Source organism: Halichoerus grypus, chromosome 8 (genome assembly GCF_964656455.1).
Source record: "Halichoerus grypus chromosome 8, mHalGry1.hap1.1, whole genome shotgun sequence".
Lineage (NCBI taxonomy): Eukaryota > Metazoa > Chordata > Mammalia > Carnivora > Phocidae > Halichoerus > Halichoerus grypus.
In genome coordinates, this window is record NC_135719.1 from 111,493,331 (window position 1) to 111,510,661 (window position 17,331).

The following is a 17,331-nucleotide window of genomic DNA, read 5'->3' on the forward strand; positions in this document are numbered from 1 at the left end:
AGTTTTTGATGTAGTGTTCCACGATTCATTGTTTTCGTATAACACCCTATGCTCCATGCAATACGTGCCCTCCTTAATACCCATCACCAGGCTAACCCATCCCCCCACCCCCCTCCCCTCTAGAACCCTCAGTTTGTTTCTCAGAGTCCATAGTCTCTCAAAAATATGGAACGCTTCACGAAAAAGTGCCACTTTATCACATCCCAAAGCTCATGGTGGATCTTCAGAAATTAGCGTTACAAAAATCTAGGAGAGTTGTTTTTTTTTTTTTAAATTTATTTATTTATTTATTTATTTGAGAGAGAGAGAGGGAGAGAGAGCACATGAGAGGGGGGAGGGTCAGAGGGAGAAGCAGACTCCCTGCCGAGCAGGGAGCCCGATGCGGGACTCGATCCAGGGACTCCAGGATCATGACCTGAGCCGAAGGCAGTTGCTTAACCAACTGAGCCACCCAGGCGCCCTAGGAGAGTTGTTTTTATTAGAGGGTCAGTAGTTTAAAGAAATTCTTAAAATGTATACATTGGAGGGAGCAGAACTAGACAAAGTAACCCTGTTACTTTCATCTTTGGGTGCAAAGTGTTTTTTTCTGACTGTGAGATGTGTGTATATGCTTCTTCACAATGGTAGCAAGACGATGTGTCGGTTCAGTTTCCACAGCAATAAATGCTAAAATGTATTTTTAAACTTTATTGTTTAAGAATATATATCTCTAATGTTATGAAGAAATGTTATTATCTACAATGTGATGCACCAAAAAAAAAAAAAAAATTAAATGGAAGAGTTGGAGATTAATTTTGGCTCTGCAGACAACTGGCAATGTATGTCTTCTATTATACTGTGAATTCATTACAAAGTATGTTTGTTTAAATCTTCAAGCTATTTTAATTTATAAAGATTTATTACAGAGTTTTATTGCAAAGTTATTTACTTTTTGAAATTTATTTTTTTTAATTTAACTTTTTGAACATTTACTCTAGTCCTATGGTTCAAACATCAAAAAATGTAAGATTTATAATAAAAAATTTCCCTCCTACTCTTGTACCTCATCTACTATTTCTCATTCCCCCTGCTCCATAAGGCACTAATCTTTTTAGTTTTTGTTTATTCTTCCAGAGAGTTTTTATTCATATGTAAGCTGTTATAATTTATTTACAAAGCATTTAAAACTGCAAAAGTATATTTCTATAATAACAGAAAATAAATTCTAATACTTTAGATGTGAAAGCACTACTTGGATATGTTTTAAGTAATTTAAATTTTGGTTATGTTAAGGATGAACTGTCAAGAAAAGATTACGAACAAAAGAGATTTGATCAGAAGAATCAAAGGACCAAGAAAACTCAGAATATGAGTAAAGATATTAAAACTAACATGCAAGACAAAACAGTAAACAATTCTGTAATTCAAAGAAAACGTTCTCAAAAACAAAAAGAAGAGGGTTTTAGAAATCCACCCATGAGGAGCATGCCTGCTTCAAACCTACAGAAAGAGAGAAAAGAGGTAAGATACTACTCTGGTTTTGTGACATGAAGGTTGCATTATAATTAATTATTTCATTTCCTTTAAGCTATAAATAATGAAGTGAATATGAAAATGTTTTAAAAACACGAAGGACTACATAAATGTAAACTGTCTTTAAACTATTGATATTTAGTATTTTGGGAATTCATTATATGGGAAGCAGTGCACAAAATACAGTTTCTTCCCTCTGAGATCTCACGCTTAGAATCATAATATTTTAGTTATAGCAAATATATCTAGAGATCATCTAATCCAAAAATGAGATTCTCTATAGTTTGTGCTACTCAAAATTGTATTTCATCTTTATATGTATATATGTGAATATACATATTTTTTGTTTATTTTTCAGTTTAACAAATGTGTAGAGTGCCTACTGATTGTGAGGTTTGGTACTAGATGCTGTGGAGGGTATGTTTTTGGCTGCTTTAGTTAGGCTGTAACTTTCTTAATAACAAACATGGATTGTTGGGCACATTAATAAAGCATCTAATTCAGTGCTGAGCACTTAGTAGATCCTCAATAAATGCTACCTTGTTGTAGTATTTAGATTATGATTGAAGGCGGGATCAGAAAATCATTTAAAGACTTGATTTATGTTATATTATTGTGATTGAATATAATAAGTGTATCAAATATGTCTAAACCTTACTTTTTGGTGCTGAAAATATGCTTAGTAGTATAAGAACCTTTGTGTTTTTTGAGTGGATGATTTTTATATTTACCTTTCATGTTTTTGAAAACCATAAATCATTAAAGCTATAGTTTGAAAATTAAATCTAGAATTTAAGAGCCATTTAAAATAGAGGACTTTTGTGACCTGATAATTCTTATTATAGTACTTAAGCTGGCCAAAGAAGGCTTTAGAAAATTGAGGTGTGTTTGATAACTATTTCTTTGGTGAGTTGAATAACTTTGTGTACTTAGGGATTTTTGAAAGCAACCACAGTGGTACAAGATGAGAATTTTATGTTACAAATTTATGGAAAACCAATTTATCAGGGCCATCGCAGCACTCTTAAAAAAGGACCGTATCTCCGATTTAATTCTCCATCTCCTAAGTCCAAACCACAGAGACCAAAAGTAATAGAACGAGTTAAAGGTAAGGAACCTCATTTTTCTGTGGTAAACCTCATTTTTTATGCTATCAGTTTAATATGTAAAGTTTAACTTTTTCTTTTTTTATGACTCATAAATATGGTTCAAATTATATAATGCTTAGGCATTCTTTCTAAGAGTAGGAAGAAATAGACTACTTCAAGGCATAAAATGGGAATAAGTGGGGAAAAAATATAGACCAGATTCAAGGCACAAGATAGGAATAAGTGGGGGAAAAGGTAGGATTAGGTGGTATCTTCATATAAAGCATGATAAAATTTGCATTTTTGAGATGATATCTTGAACAATTTAAATTATAATCTAGGGAAAGTGGACATTTCCTTGAAGACACTGCTGTATCATATTCTTTACAAAACAATGAAGATCAGCCATATGCTGTATATTATCACAAAAGGACTTATGTAGTAAAGGTGAAAAAGATTTTTTGGTACTTTTGTACACCACTAAAAATAACTTCATTTATTACTGTATGTTTTGACTCACATCTACCATTTCACTAGTACAATATTTATTTATTTATTAAAGATTTATTTATTCTAGATAGAGCACACGTGCGTGCACATGTGTAAGTGGTGGGGAGGGGTGGAGGGGGAGGGAGAAAGATAGAGAATCCTCAAGCAGACTCCCCACTGAGTGTGGAGCCCGCTATGGGGGTTGATCCCACGACCAGAGATCATGATCTGAGCTGAAATCAAGAGTCAAACACTTAACTAACTGAGCCATCCAGGCACTCCTCTCTAGTATATATAAATGTAACTCTTCATTAAATATGGAGTCTGTTGACTGTGGTTACATTTTGAAATTTCTCAGCTTGTACTCTAGCAGCTAGTAAGCTTCAACAGTATGTGATAACTAGTGGACACCAGCTCATTTTGTTTCTTATCCTTTCTGGAAGTGGAGCTGTGGCATTGCTTTAGTTTTCTGTTCCTATCATTTATAAAAGTTAGGTGATAATGTAGGGTGTCAGTTTATCTAGAAATCCTACTGGTGTTATTAAGTATATAGCTTATGGATAATATTGTTTGTTTATTGGTGCTTTGCTATTAACTTATATTTGGGCTTTTGAAAGCCTTTGTAAAAAATAACTTGAGGTCTTAAAATACTTAAAAATCCAAAAATAATTTTAAGTAACTTGTTTAATGGTGGAAGTGACTAAGAACCTGTGGAAACGTGCTTATTCTTGGGCTTAGTGCCTGTTATTTTCTCTTCCCGGAGAGCTTTTCCCTCAGACCTTTGCATGGCTTCCTCTCTCAGCTCTTTGGATCGCTGTTCTTAGAGATTACCTCCTCACAGAGGTCTACCCTGACCATCCTATCCAAAAAATGATCTCCTACATCTCTCTTATCCTCTTCCCCTGCCTTATTTTTCTTAATAGCACTTTTCACAATCTGATGTTATATATATGTTTTTTAACTTTTATTTTTTATATGCTTTTTTTTTTAATTTGAGTATAGTTGACATACAACATTACATTAGTTTCAGGTGTACAACTTAGTAATTTGACAAGGTTATACATTATACTTAGTATACCACAAGTGTAGCTACCATCTGTCCTGTATATTGTTATTACATTGACTGTATTCCTTATGCTCTGCCTTTTATTCCCATAAGTTATTCATTCCATTACTAGAAGACTGGAACTCCCACTCCCCTTCACCCATTTTGTCCAACCCCCTACCCACCTCCCCTCTGGCAACTATCAGTTTATTCTTTGTATTTATAGGTCTGATTCTGGTTTTTTTTTTTTTTTAACAAAGAAAACTAGTGTTTATTAAGCATTCAAAGCAAAAATAAAAATTTTTCTGTGGGATTGAGGCGTCAATAGAATAATTTTCTATCCTTGCTATAGACATTTTCTCTTGTAACTGGAGATTAATAATTTTATATTTTATTATTTTAAATTTTAAAAATATAGAAAATACAGAAAAAAGCTTTATAAGAAAATATATCCTCTGTAATCTCACTACCAAATCTGGTAAATTTCTGGTATTTTCTTCTGTGTTTACTTGTTTTTTTTTTTTCTTTTTAAATCAGTTTAGTTAACATGTACTGTATTATTAGTTTCAGAGGTAGAGGTCAGTGATTCATCAGTCTTATATAATACCCAGTGCTCATTACATCAAATGCCCTCCTTAACGCCCATCACCCAGTTTCCCCAACCCCCCACCCACCTCCCATCCAGCAACCTCTAGTTGTGTTTCCTAGAGTTAAGAGTCTCTTATGGTTTGTCTCTCTCTCTGTTTTCATCTATTTTATTTTTCCTTCCCTTCCCTTATGTTCATCTGTTTTGATTCTTAAATTCCACATAGAAAAAATAAATTCCACATATGAAATCATATGGTTGTCTTTCTCTGACTGACTTGATTCTGCTTTTTGTTTGTTTTTAGATTCCAGTAAGTGGAATCATATGGTATTTGTTTTTCTCAGTCAGTAATTTCACTTAGAACAATACCCTCTAGGTCTATCCGTGTTTTCTCAAATAGCACAATCTCCTTTTTTATGGCTACATAATATTCCACTGTATATATATATATATATATATATATATATACACCGTATCTTTATCCACTTGTCTGTCGATGGACATTTAATTTGCTCCATATCTTGGCTATTGTAAGTAATGCTACAATAAACATAAGGGTGCATATATCTTTTCAAATTAGTGTTTTCGTTTTCTTTGGTAAATATGCAATAGTGGAATTATTGGATCATATGGTATTTCTATTTTTAATTTTTTGAGGAAAGTTCATACTGTTTTCCACAGTGGCTATATCAATTTACATTCCCACTACCAGTGCATGAGGGTTCCTTTTTTTCCACATTCACTTATTTCTTGTGTTTTTTTAATTTTATTTTATTATGTTATGTTAATCACCATACATTACATCATTAGTTTTTGATGTAGTGTTCCATGATTCATTGTTTGCGTATAACACCCAGTGCTCCATTTAATACGTGCCCTCTTTAATACCCATCACCAGGCTAACCCATCCCCCTCTCCCCCTCCCCTCTAGAACCCTCAGTTTGTTTCTCAGAGTCCATAGTCTCTCATGGTTTGTCTCCCCATCCGATTTCCCCTCTTCATTTTTCCCTTCCTAAATATCTTTTTTTTTTTTTTTTAACATATAATATATTATTTGTTTCAGAGGTACAGGTCTGTGATTCATCAGTCTTACACAATTCACAACGCTCACCATAGCACGTACCCTCCCCAATGTCTATCACCCAGCCACCCCATCCCTCCCACCCCCCGCCACTCCAGCAACCCTGTTTGTTTCATGAGATTAAGAATTCCTCATATCAGTGAGATCATATGATACATGTCTTGTGTTTTTTATTTTAGCCATTCTAACAGGTGTAAGCTAATAATCTTATTGTAGCTTTGACGTGAATTTCCCTGATGATGAGTGATATTAGCATCTTTTCATGTGTCTATTGGCCAACTGTATGCTTTCTTTGGAAAAAGGTCTGATGTTATATTTTTGTTTATTGATTGTTTTCCTTACTAGACTGTAAACTCTATGAGTACAGTTGGTTTATTTGGTACTGTATTTCCTGTGTCTGGAGCAATGCCTATGAAATGCTGAAAACATATATTTTAAATGAACATTCAAGAAAAAAAACTCATTTAAGTGAATGAATGAATGCAAGACAACAGAATGAGAAAATATAGATGTGATACTAAAATGTTTCTTCCTGGGATCATGAAGCTATATTTAAAAGTCTAGATTCATAAAATTACTTGCATATTAAAAGTAAAAATGTAGTAATGTCAGGAATTTATTTAGAAAATAGTTTCTTTTCCTTTATACTTTTACTTTTCTTCACTTTCCTTAGGTTCCATAGAAATCAGACAAATTTCTAAGTTTTTAAGAATTCACGATTCAGGAGTACCTGCCTGGCTCAGTTGGAAGAGCATGTGACTCTTGATCTCAGGGTCATGAGTTTGAGCCCCACATTAAGTGTAGAGATTACTAAAAAAAATAAACTTAAAAAAAAGAATTCAGGATTTAATGTCTATATGGATTTAATTCATAGGAATAGAAAAAATATAATGATACTAACTCCTGTAAGGTTTTAATAGGTATAGAATTTGACTATCTGTACATAATTTCAAAGGATAAAGGCTGGTTATTCAGAATTATGTCATGAGTAAAGGTGTAATGAGAGAATGAAAAAAAAACCCAATTCCAGGGCGCCTGGGTGGCTCAGTTGGTTAAGCGACTGCCTTCGGCTCAGGTCATGATCCCAGAGTCCTGGGATCGAGTCCCACATCGGGCTCCCGGCTCAGCGGGAAGCCTGCTTCTCCCTCTGACCCTATCCCCTCTCATGCTGTTTCTCTCTCTCTCTCTCACATAAATAAATAAATAAAATCTTAAAAAAACAAAAAACAAAAAAAACCCAATTCCAAATATGATCATTAATTTTTTTGTACCCATAGGGAAAAAATGTAATGAGTTTAATAAATAGTACAGTCTGAATATTCTTCTGAATCTTTTATTCAACATTTTTTCCCTAATCATTAAATCATTGAATCTATCTTGTCATAGTAGTTGTGCAAGTTGTTACATCTATTCAGGGGCTCAGAAACCATGGCCTACAAGTCAGCTGCCTGTTCTTATAAGTAATATTGGAACCTAGCTGCACTCATTTATTTGTGACTGTAGCATGACCGCTTTCATGTTTTAGTGGTGGAATTGAGATGTTGTAGCTGAGACCACATGGCCCACGAAACTAATATGTTTACTATCTGACCTTTCAAGAGAGTTTTTGCCAACCCATGGTTTATGGGTTACTTCTATTTTGGGGCCTTTTAACCTTATAGAATGAGATCTTTCTTTGAGGAAGAGTTCCTGTATTTCTAGCTGGATAGATGTTCAAACTATTTTAAAATCTCTGCCACTGATAATTATTACAGGCACTAAAGTTAAGTCAATAAGAACACAAACTGACTTTTATGCAACAAAACCTGTGAAAATGGATTCCAAACCACAACATCCCGTGACTGCTGTGCTTCCTCCTGGTGATCAGCAGTACTTGTTCAGCCCAAGCAGAGAAATGCCTACCGTTTCAGGTACACTGGAAGGTCATCTAATTCCTATGGCCATTCTTTTAGGTAAGTCCCAACAAAATACACAGCGTGAATTTTAAATTCTTATCAGCAGTGGCAGAACTGCTGATAAAGGATGTAATAGTCTCCTATGTTTTCCTCTCTGTGTTATATCTGTGGGTAGGGCCTCTGAATGTGTCTTCCTCCGTGTAATCGCTGTCTCTGAAATAATAGCTTCCCATTGTAGTTTCAGTCACAGGAAACATTCCTTTGGCATTTTATAATACATTGCTGTAGATGAAACGAAGTAAAAAAAAAGTTTAGATATGTTATAGATTTCATAATAATTAAAGAATTAAAAAAACTTGAGTGGTTTAATGTCATGTCTTAGGCAAAGTACTTTTTTTTTTTTTAAGATTTTTATTTATTTATTTGACAGAGAGAGAGAGAGATCACAAGTAGGCAGACAGGCAGGCAGAGGGAGAGGGAGAAGCAGGCTCCCTGCTGAGCACAGAGCCCGATGTGGGGCTCGATCCCAGGATCCTGGGATCATGACCTGAGCCGAAGGCAGATGCTTAACCATCTGAGCCACCCAGGCGTCCTGGCAAAGTACTTTGAAGTAATTTTATGTACTTTTGACGTGGTAAGTAAAAATTGCGTGGTTGTGTATTCTAAAACAGTAGTTGGTTATTTACTTATTTGAGGTCTCTCAGACTCATTATTGTAAAAATTTAACAAATCGTTTTTGCTTCTACACTAGCTCTTCAAATCTAGTTAGCTATTTTTTTTCTGTTAGTGTCTTCGCTATTCTTTCTTAAATTTGATGAATGATTTAAATATGAATATTTTCCAACAGAAGAGAGAATTTTTCATTTTTGATATTATGGGTTAATGGCATGTCAACTTGGTAGCTGTGTCTGTTCAAACATGCCTCCTGTTAGTGTAGTAGCTAATACTTACGAAGTCCCTGCTGTGTGCCAGGTACAGATTTAAGCACTTTACATATATGAATTTATTTAATCTACCCTGTAAAACACATGGTAATGAACCAGTTTTATAGATGAAGAAACCAAGGCACAGAGGAGTGTAGTAACTTGTCAAAGGCCACATAACTCAAGTGGAGCTGGGATTCAAACCCAGTCAGTCTGGCTTTAGAGTCTATGCTTTTAATGAGTGCACTGTTCAGTCCCTCTTTATTTTGAAATATAGGAAATAAATGGAACTTGTGAAGTGAAAGGTAAGTTTCTGATAGCTATGATAATTACCAAATAGTGGGAGTACATGCTATTTAGTGGTAGTCAGACACTAGTATTTTGTTGTTGGTTTTATTTCTGTCCATTGTTGCTCTATAAAGATTTGAGAATAAAAATAACACAGTATAACACACTACACTTTAATCTTGGCTTTGCCACTTACTGTTATGACCTTTGGCAAATTACGTTGTTTCTAAACGTGTTTTCTCAACTGTGAAATGTGGATAACATTAATACCTCATAGGCTTATTTTGAGGGTTAAATTAGATAGTGTATGTGAAGTGTCTGGCACACGAGAGTGCCTGATAAGTGTGAATTGCTTCTGAAAGGATGATGTGGTGAGTATGTTGACAGCGGTGATAATAGAAGGAAAGGTGATTGCGGATGGCACTTCCTTTTCAGGTGAGAGAGAATTCAGCCATAAAGATCTGGGTTGTGTATTTGATTTTTCCCTTTATTTCTGAAATAGTTGACTCATCTCTTCCCCAAACTTTTTAGGACAAACCCAAAGTAATAGTGATTCCATGCCACCCCCTTCAGTAATTGTAAACAAGCCACACCCTGTAACAGTGACTACTTCTATTCCTCCATCATCTCGAAAAATGGAAATTGGAATAAAGAAACCTAACATCGCAATTATAGAAATGAAGTCGGAAAAAAAGGATCCTCCTCAGCTTACTGTACAGGTATGTCAAGGTGCATGAATAGAAAATTTTAAGGAAAAAAAATCTTTGGTTAAACTTTAGCACTTAAATTTATTGCATTGCTTCATAAAAAATTTGCTTTCATCATGGGTCTTTTGTTCTTTAAAACTGTGATATTAATGTGATGTCTCTATCCTTGTTCTGTATGATTTAAGCTACTTTTTCTAAGCCAGTGGCTCATATCCAGGTGACATGATGATATTCCAAAGGGAACAATTGAACAGTTTATTATAATTAATTTTAAAAGAATGAGTGTGACTTTAAATATATATAAGATTTGAATGAATGGAAAGAGAACTTATATGTGAAGATTAAATATTCAAGTTGTCAATTCTTCCTAAGTTAATATATAATTTAAGTCAAATTGTAATTTAACCCTCCCCCACCCACACAAACCATGTGTTTAATTTTTTGTTTTTTTTCTTTAACTTTAACTTAAGGATCATTTTGATGTTTGAAAGAACAAAGGGTTTTTTAGTACTGGACCTGTACAATGAAGTATTTCAGAAATAGCCTTGGTTATTTAAAAAAAAAAATGTAATATGGGACACCTGGGTGGCTCAATTGGTTGAGCATCCAACTCTTGATTTCGGCTCATGTCATGATCTCAGCGTTGTGAGACTGAGCCCCACATTGGGCTTCAAGATGTGCGTGGAGTCTGCTTAAGATTCTCTCTCTCCCTCTGCTCCCCGCCCCCCCACCGACTCGAGTACTCTCTCTCAGCACTCTCTTGCTCTCTCTTAAAAAAAAAAAAAAAAGAATGTAGTATGTGGTAGTTACTTCACGTATTAGTAGTAAATAGGAGTCTTGTCAGTGAAATAATATATGTTGTAATTGGTTAATAATGTGGAGAATAGATCAGTTTTAGACTCTAACCTCCCACTGTATGGCACATGAGTTCTAAATAGGCAACAGGCAAAAGTATAACTGTAAAATGTAAAAACAGCAGAATTAGAAGATAATTGCATGGAATCTTTATCAAAGCTGAAGCTAAGTCTGGATATGAGAGAAGAAAACCTACATATAATAAAAGAATAGATTTGAATCTGTAAAATCTAAAACTGAAGGTAATATAAAACATTCCTATATAAAAAGGAAAACATACAATTAGAACATATGAAAGGAAGATGCTAGAAGGTTAATTTTTAAATCTGAAAACTTCCATAAATTAATAAGAAAGCAGATGCAAATCCAGGAATATTCAAAGAACCTGAGTAGGACCCTACAGAAGAGGAAATACAGTTTATGAGCAAGAAAATGAATAATTTAAATCTTTCTAGTTACTAAGATAATCCAAATTAAAATAACAATAATATGCCTCCATTTAAAAACTTATTGCTGAGACAATTATGTTTTTGATGACATAAATAGAACTCATTTGGACTGCATTTTGGCATTAATTATCAAGAATTTTAAATATTCATGCTCTGTGATTCAGGAAGTTAATCTAGTATCTGGTTGTCTAGCATGATGAAATAATTCAAAGTTTAGGGAGGAGAAAACCCTATATATATGAAGAAGTTTTTTGTGGTGATAGGTATAATAGTGGAAATATTAGGAATATTGTAATTGTTTGCCAACAGGAAAATGGTTAAATAATTATGGCATATGTATTGTTGAAATATTATATAGTTATTTAAAATATAATTATTAAGTTTCTGTGGGAGCATGAAAGGTGCTTGTAACCTAGTTAAAATGAGAAATCAGAAATAAATAGTAAAAAGGAAAGGGAAGATTGAAAATAAAGTTATCTTAAGATAGTAGGATTTTATGTGTTCCCCTTTATTTTCTAAATTTTGTAAAATATGCTTTCATAACTTAAAAAATTGTTATCCATTGACTTCTCAATAAAAAGTTAAATATATGTTATTGATGTATAGACTGACAAATATTTCAGTCAAAATGATGAACAGAAAGCTGGATGTTGTGTTTTGTTTTAGGTATTACCCAATGTGGATATTGATAGCATTTCGAATGGTAGTGCTGATGTCGATCTATCTGTGCCTAGTCCCAAAGAAGCATGTCCTCCTCTGAAAACCTTGACACAGGTATTCAGAAATTTATCAGATAGTTTTGAGTAATGTCTGACTACGGAGTTTAACTAATATTATTCCAGGCAAAGTCTTCCACTATATAATCTATTATAATAATTTAGGTTTTGAGGAAAAGATTCAGAATGAATCTAGTATTGCTGATGAACTTGAAAAAGAAAGTTTGTTTAAGATCCTTACATTTATAAACATTGTGAAAGTGATAATTCTCAGTGTAGCTTTTTGGTAATTTAAGTTGTCTCATATGTGAAGAGAGAATTTCTATCTCTTTGGAGAAGAAACTTGATTTAAACAGGAATCACATTATAGTTTTCCTGAATATGAATTTCATAGTGATGTTTGGAGTTCATGTTTTGGGATGTTACTTTGTCAATATAGTATTGATATGCAAAAATAGGCATTTCTCCCTAGTATTTATTTGCTATTGAATAATGAAGCTCTAACTTTACAACACATTGAAATAACACTGTACTGAAATAACACTATAACTTTCCCTAGCTTTCATCTGTTGTAAGAAAATGTGGTCCTCAAGGATACAGTTTTAAGGAGAGGGAAAACACCAACAATTTTTCATGATCAGAAATAGTAAAATAGGGGTGCCTGGGTGACTCAGTCGGTTAAGTGTCTGCCTTCGGCTCAGGTCATGATCTCCGGGTCCTGGGATCAAGCCCCGCGTTGGGCTCCCTGCTCAGCAGGGAGTCTGCTTCTGCCTCTCTCTCTCTGCCCCTCCCCCCACTTGCACGTCTGGTCTCTCTCAAATAAATAAAATCTTTAAAAAAATAAAATAAAATAGAACTGACCTAAATGGCAATTGTGCCTAATTTAATTTTCTCATCAGTAAATTTTTTTCATCAGAAGTTTATTAAAACATATGGCTACAGGGGTGCCTGGGTGGCTCAGTCATTAAGCGTCTGCCTTCGGCTCAGGTCATGATCCCAGGGTCCTAGGATCGAGCCCCACATCAGGCTCCCTGCTCAATAGGAAGCCTGCTTCTGTCTCTCCCACTCCCCCTGCTTGTGTTTCCTCTCTCGCTATGTCTCTTTCTGTCAAATAAATAAATAAAATCTTTTTAAAAAAAATATGGTTACAAATAATTTTTTGAACTATTTATCATTCTCTCAGGAAGGGGCTAATGTGATTTTGGGGACTAGATTATTCAAGTGAGGCCTAGAGGCTAAATTAGTATAATAACTTTCTAATTTATTTGATTCTGTATCTGTCTTTTTGTGAGTTTGTATATAAGTATACTTACATATTTAACATATAAACACTGTTTTAACTATACGAGAGAAATCATAATCCTATCAACCTGATCAATTGACTTAAGTTGCATTGTTGATGGAGTCATTGACAAAAACTTATATTTAATTTTTGATAACTATTGAAATGAAACCTGATGGCTTGGGTACTATCTTGGATTTCATTTATTTAATGAAATCAATTCTAAACAGGATTATTAAAAAAATAGGGCCATGTAATTACAAGCTTATGTTATGGGTGGAAATATGATAAATTATGTATAAATTAAAAAGATATTAAGTATAACGAAATCTTTTTGAAAATGCTTTCTTAGACCCCAGAACTTATGAAGGTAGATGAAGAAGAGGTGAAGTTTCCGGGAACGAGCTTTGATGAAGTAATCGATATCATACAGGTAACAAAGCTTAGAAACCGTGAGAAATTAATTTTATATTGTTGGCAAACTTGTTATAATCAATATTATTTCCAGGAGGGTTTTTTTTTTTTTGTCAATTCTTCAGATTTTCTGTATAGACAATCAGGTCCTCTGCAAACAAGGACAGTTTTATTTCTTCCTTTCCAACACCTTTTATTTCCTTTTATTGTCTGCTTGCATTAGCAAGGACTTTTAGTACAGTGTTGAAAAGGAATGACAGGAGGAAACATCCTTGCCTTGTTCCTGATAGTTGAGTATGTTTTGACCGTCAATATTATGTTACAGTGCTTTGAGAAACTTCCCTTCGCTTTTGAGCTAATACATTTTTATTTTAAAATTATAAAGTTAGTATTCTATAGTACAGTGTTCTCTTCATCTATATCCTCTAGCTGCCTCAGTGAAACTTAATGATTATCAGACGGTTCCCATCTACATCTCATCTTTCCTGCTTCCTGTTTTCTTCCTTCTTTCCATTTCCTTTGGCTTCCCTCCCTCCAATCTATCCTTTCTTTATTCTGTTACATTGGTCTGTCTGATTTCTGGATTATTGGCAAGATCACCAGTTAGCTCATATTGAGGGAAAAAGTTGTGAGGGGTCTAAAATCCAAGAGAAGAGCCCATATAGCAGGAAGAGCTATAAAAATCATAGAAATGGTAAAATAGAAGAAGGGGGAAAATAAGAGGAAGTAAAATATAAAGGATGGGAGAAAAGATCATAGAACACAGAAACTACTTGAATAATAAAATGTCAGTACCATTTCAAGACATTTGTTCATATTTTTTCAGAACTAAGACCAGTTTTGTTCATCATAAAATCAAACCCTATTTTAGAATATTAGGAGATACGCAGTATATTAAAGGTTTTTGTTCACTGGTTTGTCTTCTCATGTGAATTCCACATGAATGTTTCAAAGGCAAGAATCTTACTTATCTTTATATTTCTAATGTCTAGCAAAGACATTTGACAGCTGATTTTTTTTTCAATGTACAAGTGAAAGAAATAGTTCTAGAAATAGCAAATGATTTGGAGCCAAAGCCAAGTGTTCCGACCCTGGCTCTGCCACTTATTAGTTGTGGAGTTCATTTTTTGATGGGAGGATATTAATCGAGTTATAATTTTTAAAGACTCCAATTTTTTTGAGATACATGTTAAATCATTTACAGGTAAAATGATATCTGTGATTTGTTTCAAAATTATATGTGAAGGGTAAAGTGGATGGGGGGATTATAGATGACACAAGTTAGCCATGGGTTGGTAATTGTTAAAGGTGGGGAACAGGTAGATGGGATATGCATAATTTATGTGTAACCAATATAGTATATGAGCGCTATTTTGTTTACTTTTAAACGTGTGATATTTTCATAATGAAAAGTTAAAAAAATTTCAGAAATTACTCCTTTGACCATGATATGATGGTGCAAATAATATATAGGATAACCTAACTGCATATGTAAATGTAAATTATAGGTTCAGAAAGAGGAAGCAGTGATATTTGGAAGCATCAGTTTTATTATGATAATAAATTAAGATAATAAATTTCTAGAGGGAAATGTTAATTTTTATGCAGGAAAAACCAAGTTATCTAGTTTGTTTTATGACTGCTTTAAATGAACACTGGATTTTAAAAAGACAGAATAATTGTATAATTCAGGTTTCTTCAAGGCAATTTGTATGACAAATGTGTGTATTATAAATAACACGATGCCACCTAATAAGAAATGCTATCGATTAATGTAGAAGCGTTGGTTAATTTACTGACCTAAGTTCCCTGCCTACACTGGTCACTCAGTAAATGTTAAACAGATACATGAATATAATAGTTTTGTTTTTATTGTTACCAGGAAGAGGAAAAACGTGATGAAATTCCAGAATACTCTGAACCAGTTCTGGAGTTTAACAGAAGTGTTAAAGTTGTTTCTACAAAATATAATGGTCCTCCATTCCCGCCAGTTGCTTCTACTTTTCAGCCCACTACTGATGTTCTAGATAAAGTAATTCAGAGAAAAGAAACATTGGAAAATAGCTTAATTCAGTGGTGAGTTTACAGTGGTGTTGGTGTGAACAGAATCGTAGTAGCAGATTTAAATAGAAAGATTTAAGTTTTAGTTGAAAATCTTCCTTGTCTCCTTTTGTTTATTAAACTTGTCCTTTGCTACAGTCGCTGGGAACTATTTGATATGATGTGAGGGTTTAACTAGTTGTTGAAGGTATTGTTTCTTTTCTTGAATATTTGTATTTAGGCTGTCTATTATGGCAAAAGAGGCTGTTGTTAAGTAACAAAAGCCTTAAAAATGTACATATTCTTTTTTTTTTTTAATGTACATATTCTTTAGTCCAGTGATTCACATCCAGAAATTCCTAAGGAAATAATTATGGTTCTGCTACTCAGCCACAGACTACTTAGTACATATAGTGCTTACCATAAACAAGGCATTGTTCTGCTTGTTACTTCTATAAACTTATGAACTCTGTTTTTATCTCTGTTTTTACCTGTGAGAAACTTTAAGGAAGTTATGGAATAAACTAAACTGAATAGTAATAGTTATCAAGATTAAACTTAGAAGAATATTAAATGATGTTGAACGATATTAATAAAGAGTATTTAATGATGTTGAAAGATATTATTAATTACAAGACCTTACTCAAAAATAAATGTGCAGGGGCGCCTGGGTGGCTCAGTTGGTTAAGCGTCCGACTCTGGATTTCGGCTCAGGTCATGATCTCACGGTCGTGAGATTGAGCCCCACACTGGGCTGTGTGCTGGGCGTGAAGTCTGCTTAAGATTCTCTCTCCCCCTCTCCCTCTGCCCCTTCCCGCCCCCCACCCCCACTTGCATGTGCACTCTCTCTCTCAAAAAAAAAAAAACAAACGCAACAACAACAACAAAACAAAAATAAATGTGCATAGGGAAAAATTTGAAAAACATATACCAAATTGTTAGCTGTGTTTATCCACGAGTCTGGGATTATGTGTGAGCCTTATCTATTTTTTTAACTTATATATTTTCTAATTTCTCTACAATGAATATCTGTTACATGTATAATAATAATTTTTCATCAGCCTCTTAGGTGCTCTAAAGAAATGTACAGAAGTGGTCTCCTGTTGTGTTCCCCTTTTCCTTCCTCCTCTCCTTCCTCTTTCATTTCTGAAAAATGACCTCGGAAATAAATTGTCTTACCTTTTTAAGAGGAAAACTACCTGTATTGCAGTCTATATATTTATTTCTTTGAAGAGAGGGCAGCTGGACTTCTTTTCTAACTCTGATCTTGTGTGCTATTATATAGGTGCTTTCAGAGTAGGGAACCCAACATTTTAGGTACATGATATATCAGATAATCCTTGACCTAAACCTTATTATGAATTTAAGAGGTCTGTTAAACTTTTCATTAGACTAATCAAGTTTATTAAATGAAATTTAAATCTGTCTCCCACATGGAGATTCTGTTTCACGTGGTTTATTTCACTGGGAGATACTTATTTTTTCTTTCCATATTCAACTTTCAGAATTACTACTTTCACAGGTAAATGTTTGTGTCCCTGGGTAAAGTTTATTTTTAAGGGTGTTATTTCTAACACTTTATACATTCAGTCAAATTTAGGAATCCTCAACTTTTATTCCGCAGGGTAGAACAAGAAATAATGTCAAGAAATTATCTCTGGGCTCTTTCCCATCCAACAACAGGCCATACCTAATGTCAGCGCTTCAGTCAGTGAGACAAGTGAACCATTGACTTCTGACATCGGTAAGTGAAATGGAATCTTTTACTTTTTTTTGGTATTGAAAGATAAAACCTTGGGGCACCTGGGTGGCTTAATTGGTTGAGCATCTGACTCTTGATTTTGGCTCAGGTCATGATCTCATGAGTTGTGGATAGAGCCCCACGTTGGGCTTTTCACTCAGTGGGGAGTCTGTTTGAGATTCTCTCTTTCCCTCTGCCCCTCCCTGCACACACGGGCTCT

General features: G+C 34.1%; 1 protein-coding gene across 1 annotated transcript in view; it reads left to right on the forward strand.

Moving 5' to 3' along the window:
• The window catches only part of KIAA0586 (KIAA0586 ortholog), a 106,044-nt gene that overhangs the window by 25,459 nt on the left and 63,254 nt on the right, over nt 1-17,331 (forward strand). Inside the window, 9 exon segments of the mRNA XM_078053760.1 lie at nt 1,273-1,500; nt 2,446-2,620; nt 7,556-7,753; nt 9,439-9,626; nt 11,585-11,692; nt 13,269-13,349; nt 15,213-15,406; nt 16,995-17,019; nt 17,021-17,114. Of these exon segments, the coding sequence (XP_077909886.1) occupies nt 1,273-1,500; nt 2,446-2,620; nt 7,556-7,753; nt 9,439-9,626; nt 11,585-11,692; nt 13,269-13,349; nt 15,213-15,406; nt 16,995-17,019; nt 17,021-17,114 (1,291 nt within the window).